Source organism: Pelobates fuscus, chromosome 7 (genome assembly GCF_036172605.1).
Source record: "Pelobates fuscus isolate aPelFus1 chromosome 7, aPelFus1.pri, whole genome shotgun sequence".
Taxonomy (NCBI): Eukaryota; Metazoa; Chordata; class Amphibia; order Anura; family Pelobatidae; genus Pelobates; species Pelobates fuscus.
The window spans coordinates 118,360,539-118,376,286 of NC_086323.1; the positions used below are offsets into that span (position 1 = coordinate 118,360,539).

General features: G+C 39.2%; 2 protein-coding genes across 2 annotated transcripts in view; one reads left to right on the plus strand and one right to left on the minus strand.

Moving 5' to 3' along the window:
• Positions 1–15,023, plus strand: part of NCF4 (neutrophil cytosolic factor 4) — a 42,602-nt gene extending 27,579 nt beyond the window's left edge. The window contains exons 5-11 of the mRNA XM_063426502.1: positions 4,591–4,661; positions 9,115–9,242; positions 10,358–10,409; positions 11,752–11,850; positions 12,298–12,428; positions 13,568–13,633; positions 14,007–15,023. Of these exons, the coding sequence (XP_063282572.1) occupies positions 4,591–4,661; positions 9,115–9,242; positions 10,358–10,409; positions 11,752–11,850; positions 12,298–12,428; positions 13,568–13,633; positions 14,007–14,202 (743 nt within the window). The 3' untranslated portion in view covers positions 14,203–15,023. The remainder of the gene's footprint in view (positions 1–4,590; positions 4,662–9,114; positions 9,243–10,357; positions 10,410–11,751; positions 11,851–12,297; positions 12,429–13,567; positions 13,634–14,006) is intronic.
• Positions 10,831–15,748, minus strand: part of LOC134568153 (thiosulfate sulfurtransferase-like) — a 142,509-nt gene continuing 137,591 nt past the window's right edge. Inside the window, exon 3 of the mRNA XM_063426503.1 lies at positions 10,831–10,844. The gene's annotated coding sequence lies outside the window, so the exon portion shown is untranslated. The remainder of the gene's footprint in view (positions 10,845–15,748) is intronic.

Here is a 15,748-nt window from a genome sequence, read left to right on the forward strand (position 1 = left end):
ATGGTTTGAGAATAGTTAAGACCTTAAAAACAGTAGTAATAAGGTAGTTGTAGGTTTAGAATATAGTATAATGGTTAGAAATTAAGAGCTATGTAATTGGAACAGACTCACCTGGGAGGCAAGCAGCAAAGAAAGAGGATATGGGAGGAGTTTAATGACATCATATAATACTGTTATACAATCTGATTGGTTGAACTTTTTACATTACTGTTAACTGTTCCTTTGCTGCTGGGAGGTTCAGTAAAGAAAGATAAAGCAAATATGAAGCCTCCTGTCTTGCCATAAAATTAATATTCTCTTTACATTGGCCTTTCAATCGTGCTCAATGTTAGGCAGGATGTTCAAAGTACAGGCTAGGCTGTTCCTTGTAATTCTTTCTCCCTAAACAAACTAGGACTCTACGCTTTCTCTTTGCATAACTATGTTGCTCTATATTTTTCCACACCAGCCTGTACGTATGGTGTGGGTAAAGGAGCATATAAAATATATATATATCCTTAACCCCTTAAGGACACATGACATGTGTGACATGTCATGATTCCCTTTTATTCCAGAAGTTTGGTCCTTAAGGGGTTAAAGATAAAAATAGCCATTTTTTTTTTGTATAAAAACCATTATCTGAAAATCTATTCATAAACACAGGGCCGTTTGAAGGAATTTGGGGGCCCCAAGCAAAATGGACATAGAGGCTCTGCGAACCCCCTCCCCCCCACACGCACGCAAAGCCTACAGGAACCACAGCATAGCCATACAGTTTAAGTTCACCCACACTTTATATAAATAAAAAAAGGTTTACAGTGCAAATACTGCTGTTGCATATAATGTGCATAAAATGTTAACATTTTCAACTATTTAAAGGGAAACTCCAGTGCCAGGAAAACGATCCATTTTCCTGGCACTGTATGGTCCCTCTCCCTCCCACCCCCAATCCCCAGTTACTGAAGGGGTGAAAACCCCTTCAGTGACTTACCAGAGGCAGCGACAGGTCCCACGTCGCTGCTTCCTCCTCCCCCGCCGCTCCTCCTTCTGCTTACGTCGGCCGGTGGGCGAGACTGATCTCGCCCGCCGGCCGAGGAGACCTAATGCGCATGCGCGGCAATGCCGCGCATGCGCATTAGCGTACCCCATAGGAAAGCATTGAAAATGAATTTCAATGCTTCCCTATGGGGAATAGAGCGACGCTGGAGGTCCTCACACAGCGTGAGGACGCCCAGCGACGCTCTAGCACAGAAAACCTGTGCTATAGAGCAGGAAGTTCCCTCTAGTGGCTGTCTAATAGACAGCCACTAGGGGAGGACTTAACCCTGTAAGGTAATTATTGCAGTTTTAAAAAAACTGCAATAATTACACTTGCAGGGTTAAGGGTAGTGGGAGTTTTTTTACTCCCCCCTCCCCATGGTTTTTTACTCCCCCTCCCTATGCTTTTTTTTACTCCTCCCTCCCCCTCACTATGTTTTTTTTTTTACCCCCCATGTTTTTTTACTCCCCCTCCCTATGTTTTTTTACTTACCCCCATGTTTTTTACCCCCCCTCTCCATGTTTTTTTACTCCCCCAATGTTTTTTTACTCCCCCTCTCCCCCATCCTATGTTTTTTTTACTCCCCCCTCCCTATGTTTTTTTACTCCCCCCCTATGTTTTTTTACCCCCCCACTCCCTCTGTTCTTTTTACTACTCCCCCCCCCCCATATTCTTCTCAGTTACCTCCACTTCCCTGTAGCGTGGCCGAGCTCCTCTTCCTCCTGGCTGTCAGTCCGGCCGGGTACCGCGCAGTACAGGAGATTCAGTTTCCTGTTACCGGCCGGACTGAAAGGAAGTGTGCACTTCCTGTCAATCCGGCCGGGAACAGGAAACTGAATCTCCTGTACCGCGCGGTACCCGGCCGGACTGAGAGCCAGGAGGAAGAGGAGCTCGGCCACGCTACAGGGAAGGGGAGGTGACGAGAGAGGAGTGCTGCAGCCATCTGAGCGCTCTCTATAGAGCGCTCAGGCGGCTGCAGCCTTATAGGAAGCACCGGCTCTGCTCGGGGCCCCAAGCAATTGCTTGGTTTGCCTGCCCGCTAGCGACGGGCCTGCATAAACAGGACTATACATAGGACCAAGAGGTCATGTTTAAATAACAGTTGGATAAATATTTGCAAACACACTATACAAGGATTTACATTTTAATTAGTGGGGTAATAGCTTCTTGATCCAAGGAAATATCTGACTGCCATTTTGGGATCAAGAAGGAATTTTTTCATAGTTTGTTCAGTGGTGTATCCTGGTTTTGTGCTGCCCTAGGCAGGACAAAACTCAGGTGCCCCCCCCCTCCCCCCGCGCCACCCCCACCCAACCTTTCCCCCGCTCCGCATTCTAAATACACACACACACACACACTCGCTAACAGACACACTCACACACACTAACAGACACACTCACTAACAGACACACACTCACTCACTAGCAGACACAAACTAGCAGACACACACACTCACTGACATACACACACACTCACAGGCAAACACACACTAACAGACACACACAGTCACACACTAACAGACACAGACACACACACTAACAGACACACACACACACTAACAGACACACACTAACAGACACAAACACTAACAGACACACACACACTAACAGACACACACACACAGACACACACACACACTAACAGACACAAACACTAACAGACACACACACTGACACACACACACACTGACACACACACACTAACAGACACACACACACACTAACAGACACAAACACTGACACACACACTAACAGACACAGACACACACTAACAGACACAGACACACACTAACAGACACAGACACACACTCACCCACCCACATTAACACGTTTTTTTTTTTTTTATTTGTAACACATTTTTTTAAATTTTTTTTAACACTTTTTTTATTTTTTTTAACACATTTGTAATTTATTTATTTTTAACACATTTTTTTTAACACGTTTTTTTTAAATTTATTTGTAACACATTTTTTTTTTAACACATTTTTTTTTATTATTTAACCCCCCCCCCCCCCCACCTTTGGGAATGCTGGGGAGGGGGGTGTCTCTTCCTCCCTGGTGGTCCAGTGGCTGCTGGGCGATCGGGCGGGCGGGCGGCCGGCCGGCTGGCGAGGGAGCACTACCCCTGAGCTGTCTGCTCAGCTCCCTCGCGCGCCTCAGAGTGAGGCTGGGAGCCGGAATATGACGTCATATTCCGGCTCCGCCTCCCAGCCTCACTCTGCGGCTGGCGAGGGAGCACTACCCCTGAGCTGTCTGCTCAGCTCCCTCGCGCGCCTCAGAGTGAGGCTGGGAGCCGGAATATGACGTCATATTCCGGCTCCCAGCCTCACTCTGCGACGCGCGAGGGAGCTGAGCAGACAGCTCAGGGGAAGTGCTCCCTCGCCGGCCGCCCGCCCGCCCGCCCAGCAGCCCGCCGGCATGTCTGTTAGCCGCAAGGCTAACAAGACATTTGCCCTGGGCATTTGGGGGTGGCTTTTTTTGCCGCCCCCTGGAAAATGCCGCCCAAGGCAAATGCCTTGTTTGCCTCGCGGCTAATACGCCCCTGAGTTTGTTGCACAGTTGGAAGCGCTTCAGACTGGGTTTTTTGCCTTCTTTTGGTTCAACAGCAAAAATCACACATGAAAAAGGCTGAACTTGATGGACGCATGTGTCCTTTCTGCTATATAACTATGTATATGAGAATGCAAAGGATATTATCAAGCAAGTAAACATTTTACTTATGAAATCATAAAATATTAATATATTAAACCCCTATCATGGATTGTTTCCTACAGGATACAGCATACCCCCATCTCCTGTCACTGTTTTTTGGACTAATTGAAGTGTAGTGAGGGGAGTTTATCAGTCAAATATTAAAATTACAGCAATTAAAATCTCTTCAAAACATTTGACTTTTATAGAAAGATTTAATATTTTAGCTTGGGGTAGGGGCTGCTTGTTAATGTGCAAGCCCGTCTCCGCTTTCTGTGACGTTAGAGGCACATCCTTAGATACAGAGTATTTAAAATGTCCAGTGCTCTGTATGAATGTCCTTGCATTGTTGGTAGTGCTCATCTTATCACAGTAAGAATTGTGGGAACTTGGTTACCTCTGCACATATTGTATAGGAACCAAGTTCCCATTGGTACCCACTGCACTAGAGGGACATTTACCTTTCGTTATTTTTTTCTGAATGATAACCTATAGTTTATAATAATCAACCCCTTAAAGACTGGTGGTGTCCTATGACTTCTTAGCAATTTGATCTTTAAGAGGTCTATTCCCAAAAAAAAGTATATTTCTCAATGAATGGCAGTAGGACTTCCAAGACTCAATAATCAGAAAATTCACCTTTTGTAAGGGGGTCAAAAATTCACCATATATAAGTAGGATACAACTGTAATTACAGCAAAGATCAATATTTGTCCTTAAAATGTTCAATTAGGAAGTATACGGTACTTCAAGATTTATGTAGTTTTAAAGTATTTTTTGGATTATATGTGTGCATATTGTGTTTTAGTTTAGCTCAGATGTAATTGAATTTGTGGTTTCTCGGAACGTGTTCTAAATCTGATTATTGACTTTTACCTACAGCAAAGATCTATGTCGGGAGTAAGAATGAAATTGCAGAGGCTCGCATTCCACTTCTCAATGCATATATGAAGGTAATGCTGCTAGAGGCTTTATGTTTTGCTCAGAAATTCCTCATGTTAGCTTTTATCTAGAAAAATCCCATTTTAAATCCAAAAGCCACTACTCGGTGCTAATTTTACTTAACCACTCTGTTGCTTCCTTCTCAAAGCATTTCACAATCTCAGCCCACTAATAGATATTTTTGTATCTTGGGACGCCCACGGCTATAATTGCACATACTAGCTAAATGACCAATCCTGATTAGCGGCCATTGCAGTCTGACTCCCAACATCAATGTACCATATAATAGCCAGCTTGGCTCTTTTCCTAATATAGAAAATGTACTTTATAATTCACCACAATTCTTTTGTTAAACAATAAACTACTAAATAGATTGGGTTCAGTCACTAGCTACAGAAATATCTATTAGTGGGCTGAGATTATGAAATGTTTGAGGACCTGTGGTAAACTGAAAAACAAATAGCAAATTTTATATAAAACACAACCACTTTAATTCGGTTCTGTCACCCCTTCAACAGGAGTATTTTGTAAAAATAAAATCTTCATGAAATCCTAACATTGACTGTGTTTTAATTTCACTTAAATTCCAATCCAGTCAAAAAAATACACTGAGGAACTACTTTGTCTCAGTTTTGTTCCTGAGCTTGACAAAGCTTGACAAAGGGGAGCGTTACCTTTTGTCGAGCTTGTCATTTCCCTCAGCTGTCCCTAGTTATGGCTATAAGGGAAAAAATATGTTTCTATGGAGGATCCAGGGGGCCACGCACGCACAAGTATAGTGTAGTGTTGACGATGGCTCCTTGCAGCTGAAACGTCAGAAGCTGAAAAGAAGCTGACGACAGAGGATGGCGGCACACGCGAGGTACAGATTCAGGTAAAGTAGGATAAAGTTAAATCTACCTTCCCCTGTGCTCCATGGCCACCACATCCCAAATTGTGCAAAGACCTCAGACAGTGGCAGAACTACTTTAATTTATATACAATGCTGCAGCTAGACTGATTTTCCTCTCCTGTCACTCCTCTCACACCTCTCCCCTCGTTCAGTCCTTACATTGGCTTCCTGTATCCTACAGGAGTCAATTCAAGGCACTAATACACACCTATAAAGCACTGACCGATTCTAGCCCCTGCTATATTTCTTCACTGACTTGCAGGTATGCCCCTTCTCGGTCTCTCCGCTCTGCCCATGACCTACTCCTGTCTGCTGCTCGCCCCTGTTCGGCCAACTCACGCTTGCAGGACTTCTCGCGGGTAGCTCCTTTTCTTTTCAACATCAGGGTCTCCCCTAGTCTTCAATCGTTTAAAAAGTGCCTCAAAACCCATCTCTTTAGGAAAGCTTACGGCCTCCCAGAGTAACCGCTAACTCACATACCTATCTCTTGCTCTCTCCTAAAGGGTAACACTCTATTCTCTCCTCCAGCTCTGCTTCACTCCCACCTTATTTGATTGCTATCTCTTGTCCTGTTGTGTTTTACGCCCCACCTCCTATAGACTGTAAGCTCATTTGAGCAGGGTCCTCTTCAACCTATTGTTCCTGTAATTTTTTGTAATTGTCAAATTTATTGTTAAATCTCCCTCTTTGGTAATATTGTAATTTGCTAAGGAATATGCTGGCGCTATATAAATACCAGTAATAATAATAATACATGCTTATTGTGGCTATTTTGGCTTTGGTTATGCAATTTAGCTTTTAATTCCTCAATTTTGTGTTTGGATACATGCATATGTATTTTTATGTATTTTATTCCTTTTTCACATCAAGTGAAGAATAAATGTCAGTTTTCACCAACTGTTAGACGTAACTTGCTTCAAGTATATCAAGGTATAAGGTATACTTACATAGAAATGTTATCTAGTATTGTGTCATTTTCTGTATTATAAGATTTATAATACAAACTGAGTAGTAGAAATGTTTCATTTTTATGTAAAAGGATTTACAGAAAAAAACAATGACATGTAATTTTGAATCCCACCAGTAGCTGGCGCTTGTGACCACAAATAACCAAGCCAGACATTCTGCATAAGGTTTCAACTTGCACTGGAAAGACAATATTTGCTCACTGTACACTAGGGTAAACATATTTATCAATGCATGTTTCTTTATTAGAGGCAAAGGTTTCTAAAAGAGAGAAAAACAGATTGCTTTATGGCTAGGAATATAATTTGTGTACAATATTCCTTCTAATTTTTCGTAGTTTGTGCAGAAATATGCTGTTGTGCAAATTATTTTTCTATCAGAAAAGGATGTGCAAACTGAATATTTGAAACAATGTTCAGGTTTACATTTTCACAAGACAATTTTATCTCATTAGAAGTAGGTTATTACTCTGTAGTTGGCTTATGATTTAATTGTATGCTTTTTGTATAGCTCGTTATGCAAGCCACGTTACTATGTGCTGCCTGTCATTTTTGTGCATCTCTTATATATTTGAATATTGTGTTGGTTTAAACTTTAGTAGTGCCTTATAAGGTTTTCAACCTGGCATTCTCATTGTTTTATGTGCCTTCTCACATTTTTATTTGTATAATACAATTATATTTCCATGTTTTAATATAACACACATAGGATAGCAAGCTATATTATGCCCCCATGCCACATTGTCTAAACATTGCCTACATTTATATTTATTTCATTTTATAATGCCCACATCCATGCCGCATTGCCTCCATTTTATTATGCAGACTGCACTCAGTCAGGCTGTCCATTGCTAAATCTGCACTGGGCTTCCTTACACATGTCACGCAGTACTGTGATTCTCGACTGCACTCACGCGAGATGTCAATAAATAGAGCATGGCTGAGATTCACAAAGCTGCGCAGTGCGTGTAAAGGAGCACAAGTCCTGCTCCTGAGTCCTGACACATCCGCAGAGGCCCACAGCCTGCGCTTGCTCATAATTTCGTTATGTGCGCTAAATGCAAAATAGGTGTGCGTGCGCATGCACACACCTTACAGGAAACAGAGTTCATGTACTATTTTAAATATTTGCTTTAATAATGTCAACTTACATTTGGAGTGTCATTATAGTAATGCAAATTCAAAAGAATGCTGCTCCATTATTGCACTGTTTACAGTGGTACACATCGTCACAGAGTGGGGTACATCGGTGTACCCTATGCTGTATCCACCATATCCTTAGAATATTGAGTAGAACAGTGTAACACCCATAAACACAGGAGGAGATACAGACTATTGGGTAGAAAATGTAACACTCATGAACACAGGAAAAGCCATAGACTATAAGTATAGCAACTCTCAGACAAGCTGTATCTGGCTGGGAATGAGGGTGCAGATACGCCTTTATCATAATTAAAATCACTAATTGCCCCAAACGCATGCCTCAATTTCTCCTAAAACCTAACCCCAAGTGCTGATACTATATCTTATTTAACCCTAACCCCACAACCTTTGTTTTTTTTCATTTTCTAAATGCAATCCATACATAATGCATTAAAACTATGGAAAAGCAATAATGGGAACAAAAAAATGCTCACATTGAGTCTGTGCTCAGATCTGGAAGTAACATGAGAGTCAATTAAATGTCTATAGCACTGCAGAGCTTATCGTGCGAGCACAGCGTACAGCAATGATTCTGGGAGGTGTACAGAAGAACTACAACTTACAGAATCATCAACCATTGGATCACGTACAGAAGTATCAAATTAATTAACCACAATATGGATGTCAACGTAAATGGTAACCCTACCCAAGTAGTTCACCTGTGTAAACCTCCAGTAGCTGAGACAATGTTACCTGCCAACAGTCAACTTGCCAAACACACCAGTTGATTGTAAGGAGTGTGAGTTGATGCTTTCAAATAGCTGCACCTAGGCTGACCAACTAGGAGATAGTAATTATTTGCAATGTTACAATCTATTTTTACACTTTGGTAAGCAAAAGATAGTCAGAGTTTAAAGTGACAAATTGTTTTTGAAATTGTTTGCGTAGTTTATTGATGCAATAAATAAAAAAATATATATTTTTTGCAAATATATAGACAAGGTGAAAGTCAAAATGGGCAATTGATAGAAATTTACTTAATAATGAATGGATAATCTTGTTGATTTACGTTTTTCTATCATTTTTACCTGTCCTTTATAGTTGTTATAATTCAGCTTACTTTTTTCTAATTCTTGATCACGTTGCCTATCTATTTTATCCTGTTTCTGATGTTTCTTTTAGTAAGAACATAGTGAAGAGGTTAATGTGGCAATGGCTACTGATTTAAATCTTATGGGGTTATTAACGAGAATGGGAACTCTTAGGAACCCCAAAATAATTGTAGGTCTCACTAGTCTATTTAAATCAGCAGACTATAACAGCTATATATAACAGTTATATATATATATATATAACCACACACACTGATGACATTAAATGGCTATATTACTTGTTAATATCTCTCTCCAATACCTGCCTTTCTAGTGCACCTCTGTTAATGATACATGTATTTATCTTGTGTAGGGTCTGCTGAATTCCCCTGTTTGGCTCCTATTAGATGAAGATTTGAGGGTATTTTTCTGCCAAACAGTATTTGACAGTGAGCGGATCCCACGTGGCCTGCGCAGGTTGCGCCCCCAAACGCGGAAAATGTAAGACTTCATCTTTTCATTTACTAGATCCCAAATCTTTCTCTCCAAACAAAAACAAAAGAAAAGACAACTATAGTTATCAAGGCAATAGTTTAACAATGCAACCATAGTCATACATATTGAGCAATCATTATATCGACAGGTGAAAGGTTTCTACTGAATGCTCCAAATATAAACCTTTGCAGCTAAATAAAAGATTCTGTCCATAAATTTATTTAATATTCTCTTAGGTACTTTATTGCATTTCTCACAAGGTTCTTACCACAAAAGAATAACTCCTACACGGTGCCAGATCTTTGCTGACATATAATATGAAGATGAACTATGCGCCCCTATACAAAATGATTGTTGCAACTAACTAGTCCTATAACATATGGTGGATCTGTGCAATTTTTTCAGGTCACCTAACAGAGATCATTCTCTGCTCCTGATGTCTAGTTCACGCTGCTAGATATGTTTTTGATGTGTATATAAAAGCAAACCTATTTACAATAGCAAACCTATTTTTCTAAGATGGTTACATACCAGTTTAATGCCAAGATCAATGACCGGTCAGGCATGTTATATTTTAAAGCAGGGTGCCAAAAAGGTAGGTCCTCAGATGTTGTAGAATTACGATTCCATGATGCTTTGTTATTCTAAAGACATGCAAAGCATCATGGGAATTGTAGTTCTACAACATCTAGAGATCTACCTTTAGAGCACCCCTCGGGACATGCCGAGACCTGGGTTATTACAGGATTTATAAGTAATGTTTCTACAAGGTTTATTTTTTCATTGTTGGTACATTATAGAAATTGTGGCGCACACAGTGCTTTGTAAATAAAATTCCTAAATGCATGCCCATGTGTGAACATTGCAAAATGTGAATGGAGTCAAAAAATAACTTTCTGTATAATGTAACAAACCCCATATAATATTGTTATATTTACTTTGCTTTCCCCTATATACTCAATGATGGGTAACCTTTGGTAAACCAGTTGTTTTGGAATCTTGGTGCTCCACAGTGGAGCATCAGGGAAACCACGATTCATATCATCTGCACTGAGTAATTCAGTATATTTCTGTTTAGCAGCAAACGTTTCTATTAATATAGTTTGTTTCATATCTCTTAGAAAGCAGAATACTCAACATGTCTGTTCTGATATGGACAGATCAAGGGCAGAGGTAAGCTTTTCTAAAATACTTTGTCATAATTTCTGTGCATCAAAAGCTGGAACATATAGGACTTTTGTTGATGTAAAAAACTAGATCTGATGGAACAGTTGAGTCACTGCAATATTTTTTATGTCTGTGTACCGGCTACATCAACCACATTTAATCATTTAATTTCCTCTACGTTCATCTGTCCATGTTCTGTCTCTCCTTCTTACCCGTACTGTTTTCTCCTCTCTCTCAATACTCCACAATTCTGTCTCTTCCTCTCCCTCATAGAATCTCACCCATTCTCCCTCTTCCCCCACTCCCCCAAAGTGTTTCCTCCATTGTGTCTCCCCCATCCCATAGTGTTTCTCCGATATTATGCATCCCCATAGTGTCTACCACCCTACCGTCCTTCCTCCCCTCCATACTGCCTACTCTTGTACCATGACCATGTTGTCTCTGCTCACAAAGGCTTTTAGCTCTCCTGTTCAGCTTCCACGCATTAAAGACTGAGCGAATTTGAAGCAATTTAGTGAATACTCAGGACAGTTGTGATAGGGGATAACCCTCAGAAATAAATGAGAAACAAAAAGAAGAAAGAACAATATTGTCCTATGGCTTATTTGGGAGATAAAAATTAGCTTTTAATACATTTTTATCTCCCAAATAGGCCATCAGACAGTACTGTTCTTTCTTCTTTTTGTTCAACACATTAAATATAGTGTCCCTGGTTAAAATGCAATGAGAGGAAGGGGCAAGGAGTTGGCACAATATCAAATCCCGGAGTCTAAACAGGGCAACAAAGAGCATTTTGGCGAGTGCTGAGATTTCAAACATGTTAGAGGAACAGTGATTCATGTAAAGGGAACACAGCCTACTCTGTCAGTAGGATGGTTGGAGAGTTCTTTGAAATCTCCAACCAGCTCATTGCTGTCCCCTGCCTGTGTGTGCATTTTGCAATCCCTATGCAATTGCACAAGTTACACATTCATAAGGCTGGCCATGCAAGTGATCATCACACCACCACTGTGCCATATTAACACCTTTCCGAGCCCTGGGCCTTGGACAGCCACCTTAGACCACCTTATGGGAATACAAGGGTGCGCCTATATCCACACTGTCACTTATACAAAGAAACATGATCTCTCCTATACACACTGTCCCTCATCCACAGATACCCTATATCTCTATGGTACAAACATGTTGTCCCTTATGCGAACACATTCAATCTCTATCTCATACAGTCACATTACACGTATGGAGACATCTAATCTCTCTCTTATACACACAACCCCTTATACACATTCACCCAATCTCTGTACAGATGACACACTTATTATTCCCATATACATTTCTCTTTCTATAGGCACTCTTTGATTTTAAGGGCAACGCTGCACCTGAGCTGTCCTTTAAGAGTGGAGACGTGATTTATCTTCTGAGTCGAATCAACAAAGACTGGTTGGAGGTGAGAGAGAGCAAATACTGGTCTGTCACCATAACATTTTAATGTTTCTCCCTCTTGTTATGTTCTTACACATCATATTTTACTTTAATATTAACTGCACGTCACAACAGTTCGATAGACAACACTATGAGATGTAAAACAAAAATAATTTATTCTATGTCTTTGACTTAGCCCTGCTGTAAAATATCCATTTAGAATTCAGTTTCAGAATCGTCGTTAGAGCCAGTTCTGTCAACAGGAAATTTGATTTCTTATGTTTTCCTGTGCCTGTCAGTTTGTGGTGGGATGCAGCAAATTAGACGGGCCACATATTAAACTCCTTCATTCCGTATGATCCTGATGTACAAGGGACAGCGGAGAATAGTATCCGTATTCTAAAGGCAGATGGTGCATACATTTGTTTATTGGTTGTTACAACGCTTGTGATTTTTTTCGTATGGTTGCTAGGGAACAGTCGGTGACCGGACAGGTATCTTTCCACATTCATTTGTGAGGATAATCAAAGACCTCCCGGAGGAACAGATTTCAGCCAGCCTGCTGCGATGTTATTTTCATGATGATGATATCTGCCACATCAGGTAAAATGTAATATACATAAAAAGTGAGCACTATTCCAGACTTTAAATTAAGTAGAAAACATACAAAATAAATGACCAAGTGGTTGCATTCTCTAACCGTGAAGTGTTTACTCCATCTAGCCTTTTCACCAGTACAGTTACAATATTCTGTATAAATAACTATCACTCAAATCATCAATATATATTTCCCGTCACATTTAACCTTGAGTGCTATTTTTGCACGTATAAAACAATACATCTCATTTTGCTTTGTAATAAAATTATATTTAACTGATTTTATATGTAGAGGTAAATAGCCCATAAAATAAATATTGCGGTTTATTCTTCAGTTTAAAATGACTATTACCCACAGGAAACAGGAAGTATGAATAATAAGTATTTGATGAATAATTTTATTGGGGAAGATATCATTTACACCCCAGTGGAAAAAGCCAAAACAATGAAACTGTTTAAAAGGAAATTGTTATCTAAGCTGAGTTTAACGAAGTATACATATAAGAGAACACACATGTCAATCAGCCTGGACAGTCTGGGACCGCCAAACTCTAATATTAATGGCATAGAGATGACCAGAAACTAGGATTTAATTTTTTTTGTCATTAATTTACCATACCACAGCAAAGTTTCAGCTCACATAGTCTTTCTTGTTGAGAAAGGCACCACATGAAACGAGCAACAATGAAATACCTTAAAATAGAGAATCTCAGGTGTCTGTTATAGAATATGAAAAAAAAAATTTCTATCATGGGTTATATATTTATTACATATATGTAATGTGCAGGAATAGAACCTTTAAAAAGCGGTCTTGATTTATGTTCATATTTATAATAATATGAATGCAACAAAGGTAGACAGACAGGCAGACCAAAAAATAGGCAGACAGACAAATGTGTTGAATGAACCTTGATGTACCATTTTATTATTAATTCTTTTCTTTTAAATAAAAAAATCTATCAATCCTCAAACTAACAATAATTACAATAATATTAAAATTAGACTGGCACAATTGGAAACAATAGACAGAAGTCTCCCTCACAATTTCAGGCCCAAGGTGAATGGCATCCCTAAAATTAATCATATTCCCTAATTCTAAATAAATGAAACACCATCAACACTGATCAATACTTTGTCTTTCACAGGGACATATCTGTTGAGGAAGATGTGAGGAAATGTCCATCTTATAAAGAACTTCTAGATTTAATAAGGTGAGTATGGGCATCCAAACAGAATGCTGTCAGTTCCGATATTAGTCAACACTGCCGTACCTTGGCATTAAAATTTGAAGGGTTTTTCAGAAATGACTAAGATGGTATCAGATTTACCATCAAATAAAAATGGTTGCTGGTATTACTTTAAGTTTGCCAAGAAAACCCATTGAGGTATTCAGCAACCTTTGACCTTGAATATTTTCACTTAATGGGGAGATTTTCTTGAGTTTGATCTAGCAAACAGTGAATTCACTGGATACAAGGGTAGAATTTATGTAGCAAATTGATGTCATTGGTGGTATTTTGAAATTCATATGTCGTTAAAGAATACCTTATAATTTTCACACAGTTACCCTCATTTGTATTACAGAAATGAATTTCCTGAGGTTGATGTGGTTCTGAACATGCAGGACAATGAGGGAGAACTCATTCGCCTAATGGACAACAGTGACATGGACCTCCTCATCACACAGGGAAAAAGGAAAACCCGTGCTGGGAACTACTTCCCCTGGGAACTGCATGTGACTCGCAACGGGGACCTGGACATTTATGGAACAGGATCGTGAAAGACCAAATAAATTATAACTCTGTGTGCAATATGATATATTATGTTTAGTATTTCTGTTCATAATGTAAATGTGGAATTAAAAATTCAAGATTGTAAAGTATGAAAAGGTAAACTTACTACAATTTTCAATGCTGGTTACATTGAAACAAGGAGATCATGTTTTTATATTTGTTGAAGGTTCTTTTAATCTCAGTTACTAGAACTAGAGTAGTCACAATAAACGTAATTTGAGCCTGCACACAGGCAATGGGGCTCGCTAAGCCACCATACCCAAAGCATTCACATACCACATCCTCCCGAGCATCTTTTCCTAAGTAAGACATCAAAATAAGAAATATATCAGAGGGCTACATGGGGTGCAGTGCAATCGGAAGGCTATTTAACCAGATAGCATAACAATATTTTGTCTGTAGCCTTAACCATAATTAAGCCTATGACCGAAACATTGTAATATTATCTGTTTAAATCTTCGTGTCTCGGACCAAATAAAAAGCATGGCCTTCTAATTGCACTGCATGCTGTGCAGCCCTCTGATTTTGAAAATATTTTTTTTCTTATTTTGAGACAACTACTAGAGTAGTCATCACCCACAGTTATTCCATGAAACAACATAGACCACGATTCAGTTAATTGGTTGCGATACACGGAACATTAACCACTATCTGTGATTTAGTAAGGCGCACGATTGTTGAAACACTCTTTTCTCTTTTCTTCTCTAGACATATATTATTGTATATTTTTTTATTTTCATTTGTAAAGTGTATGAACACCTGTACTACACATAAAATAATCTATTAAAACATTCTTGTTTAGAATGTATTATTGAAACTAACTTCTTTTAATTGCAATTGTTTGCAGCTGTTTTTGTAAAATGTGTAAATTGTTTATTTAGCATCATATTTGCTCAATGTGATAAAATACAATTAAATTCTAAAGTTGCTGTACAACAATTGTATTCATTACAGATATGTCAATTTATTTATCAGGGAAAACAAAAAAAATAATACATTTATCTCATCTTATACTAAGAGATCCAGTAACTACATTGAGACCACATTATAAAAAATACCTTGTTGCTAGGAACGTTGGCGATTTTTTTTTTTTTTAAATAAACAAGACTGTTAATGCTTCCAAGATTCCTATATTGTAGCAGTGTGGAAACCTGTATTCCATGTATTAGGGCGTGGGATGAATAGATTTATATATTCAGTGGATATTATCATGTACCGTCCACTCTTTATTTTCATCTTCCAACTGATTGTTTGCCAAAGTAATAATACTATTAAACAAGCAACATCAATTGTTGGGGGTATATCCATTACTTGCTTATATTTTTAGCCGTGAAAACCTGTATAAAATACCTGTGTACATAATGCTAGTTCCTAACCCCAGTACCATTACCTCAATACCTCACCGCCGCATACATTTTGGGATTAGAGTTTCTTTAATCACACATCCATAACATCACACTTAAATGAGAGTTGACAATTGCCAGTGCACTGTTCACACTACCTGACCCCCCATAAAGGGATACAATAGGTATT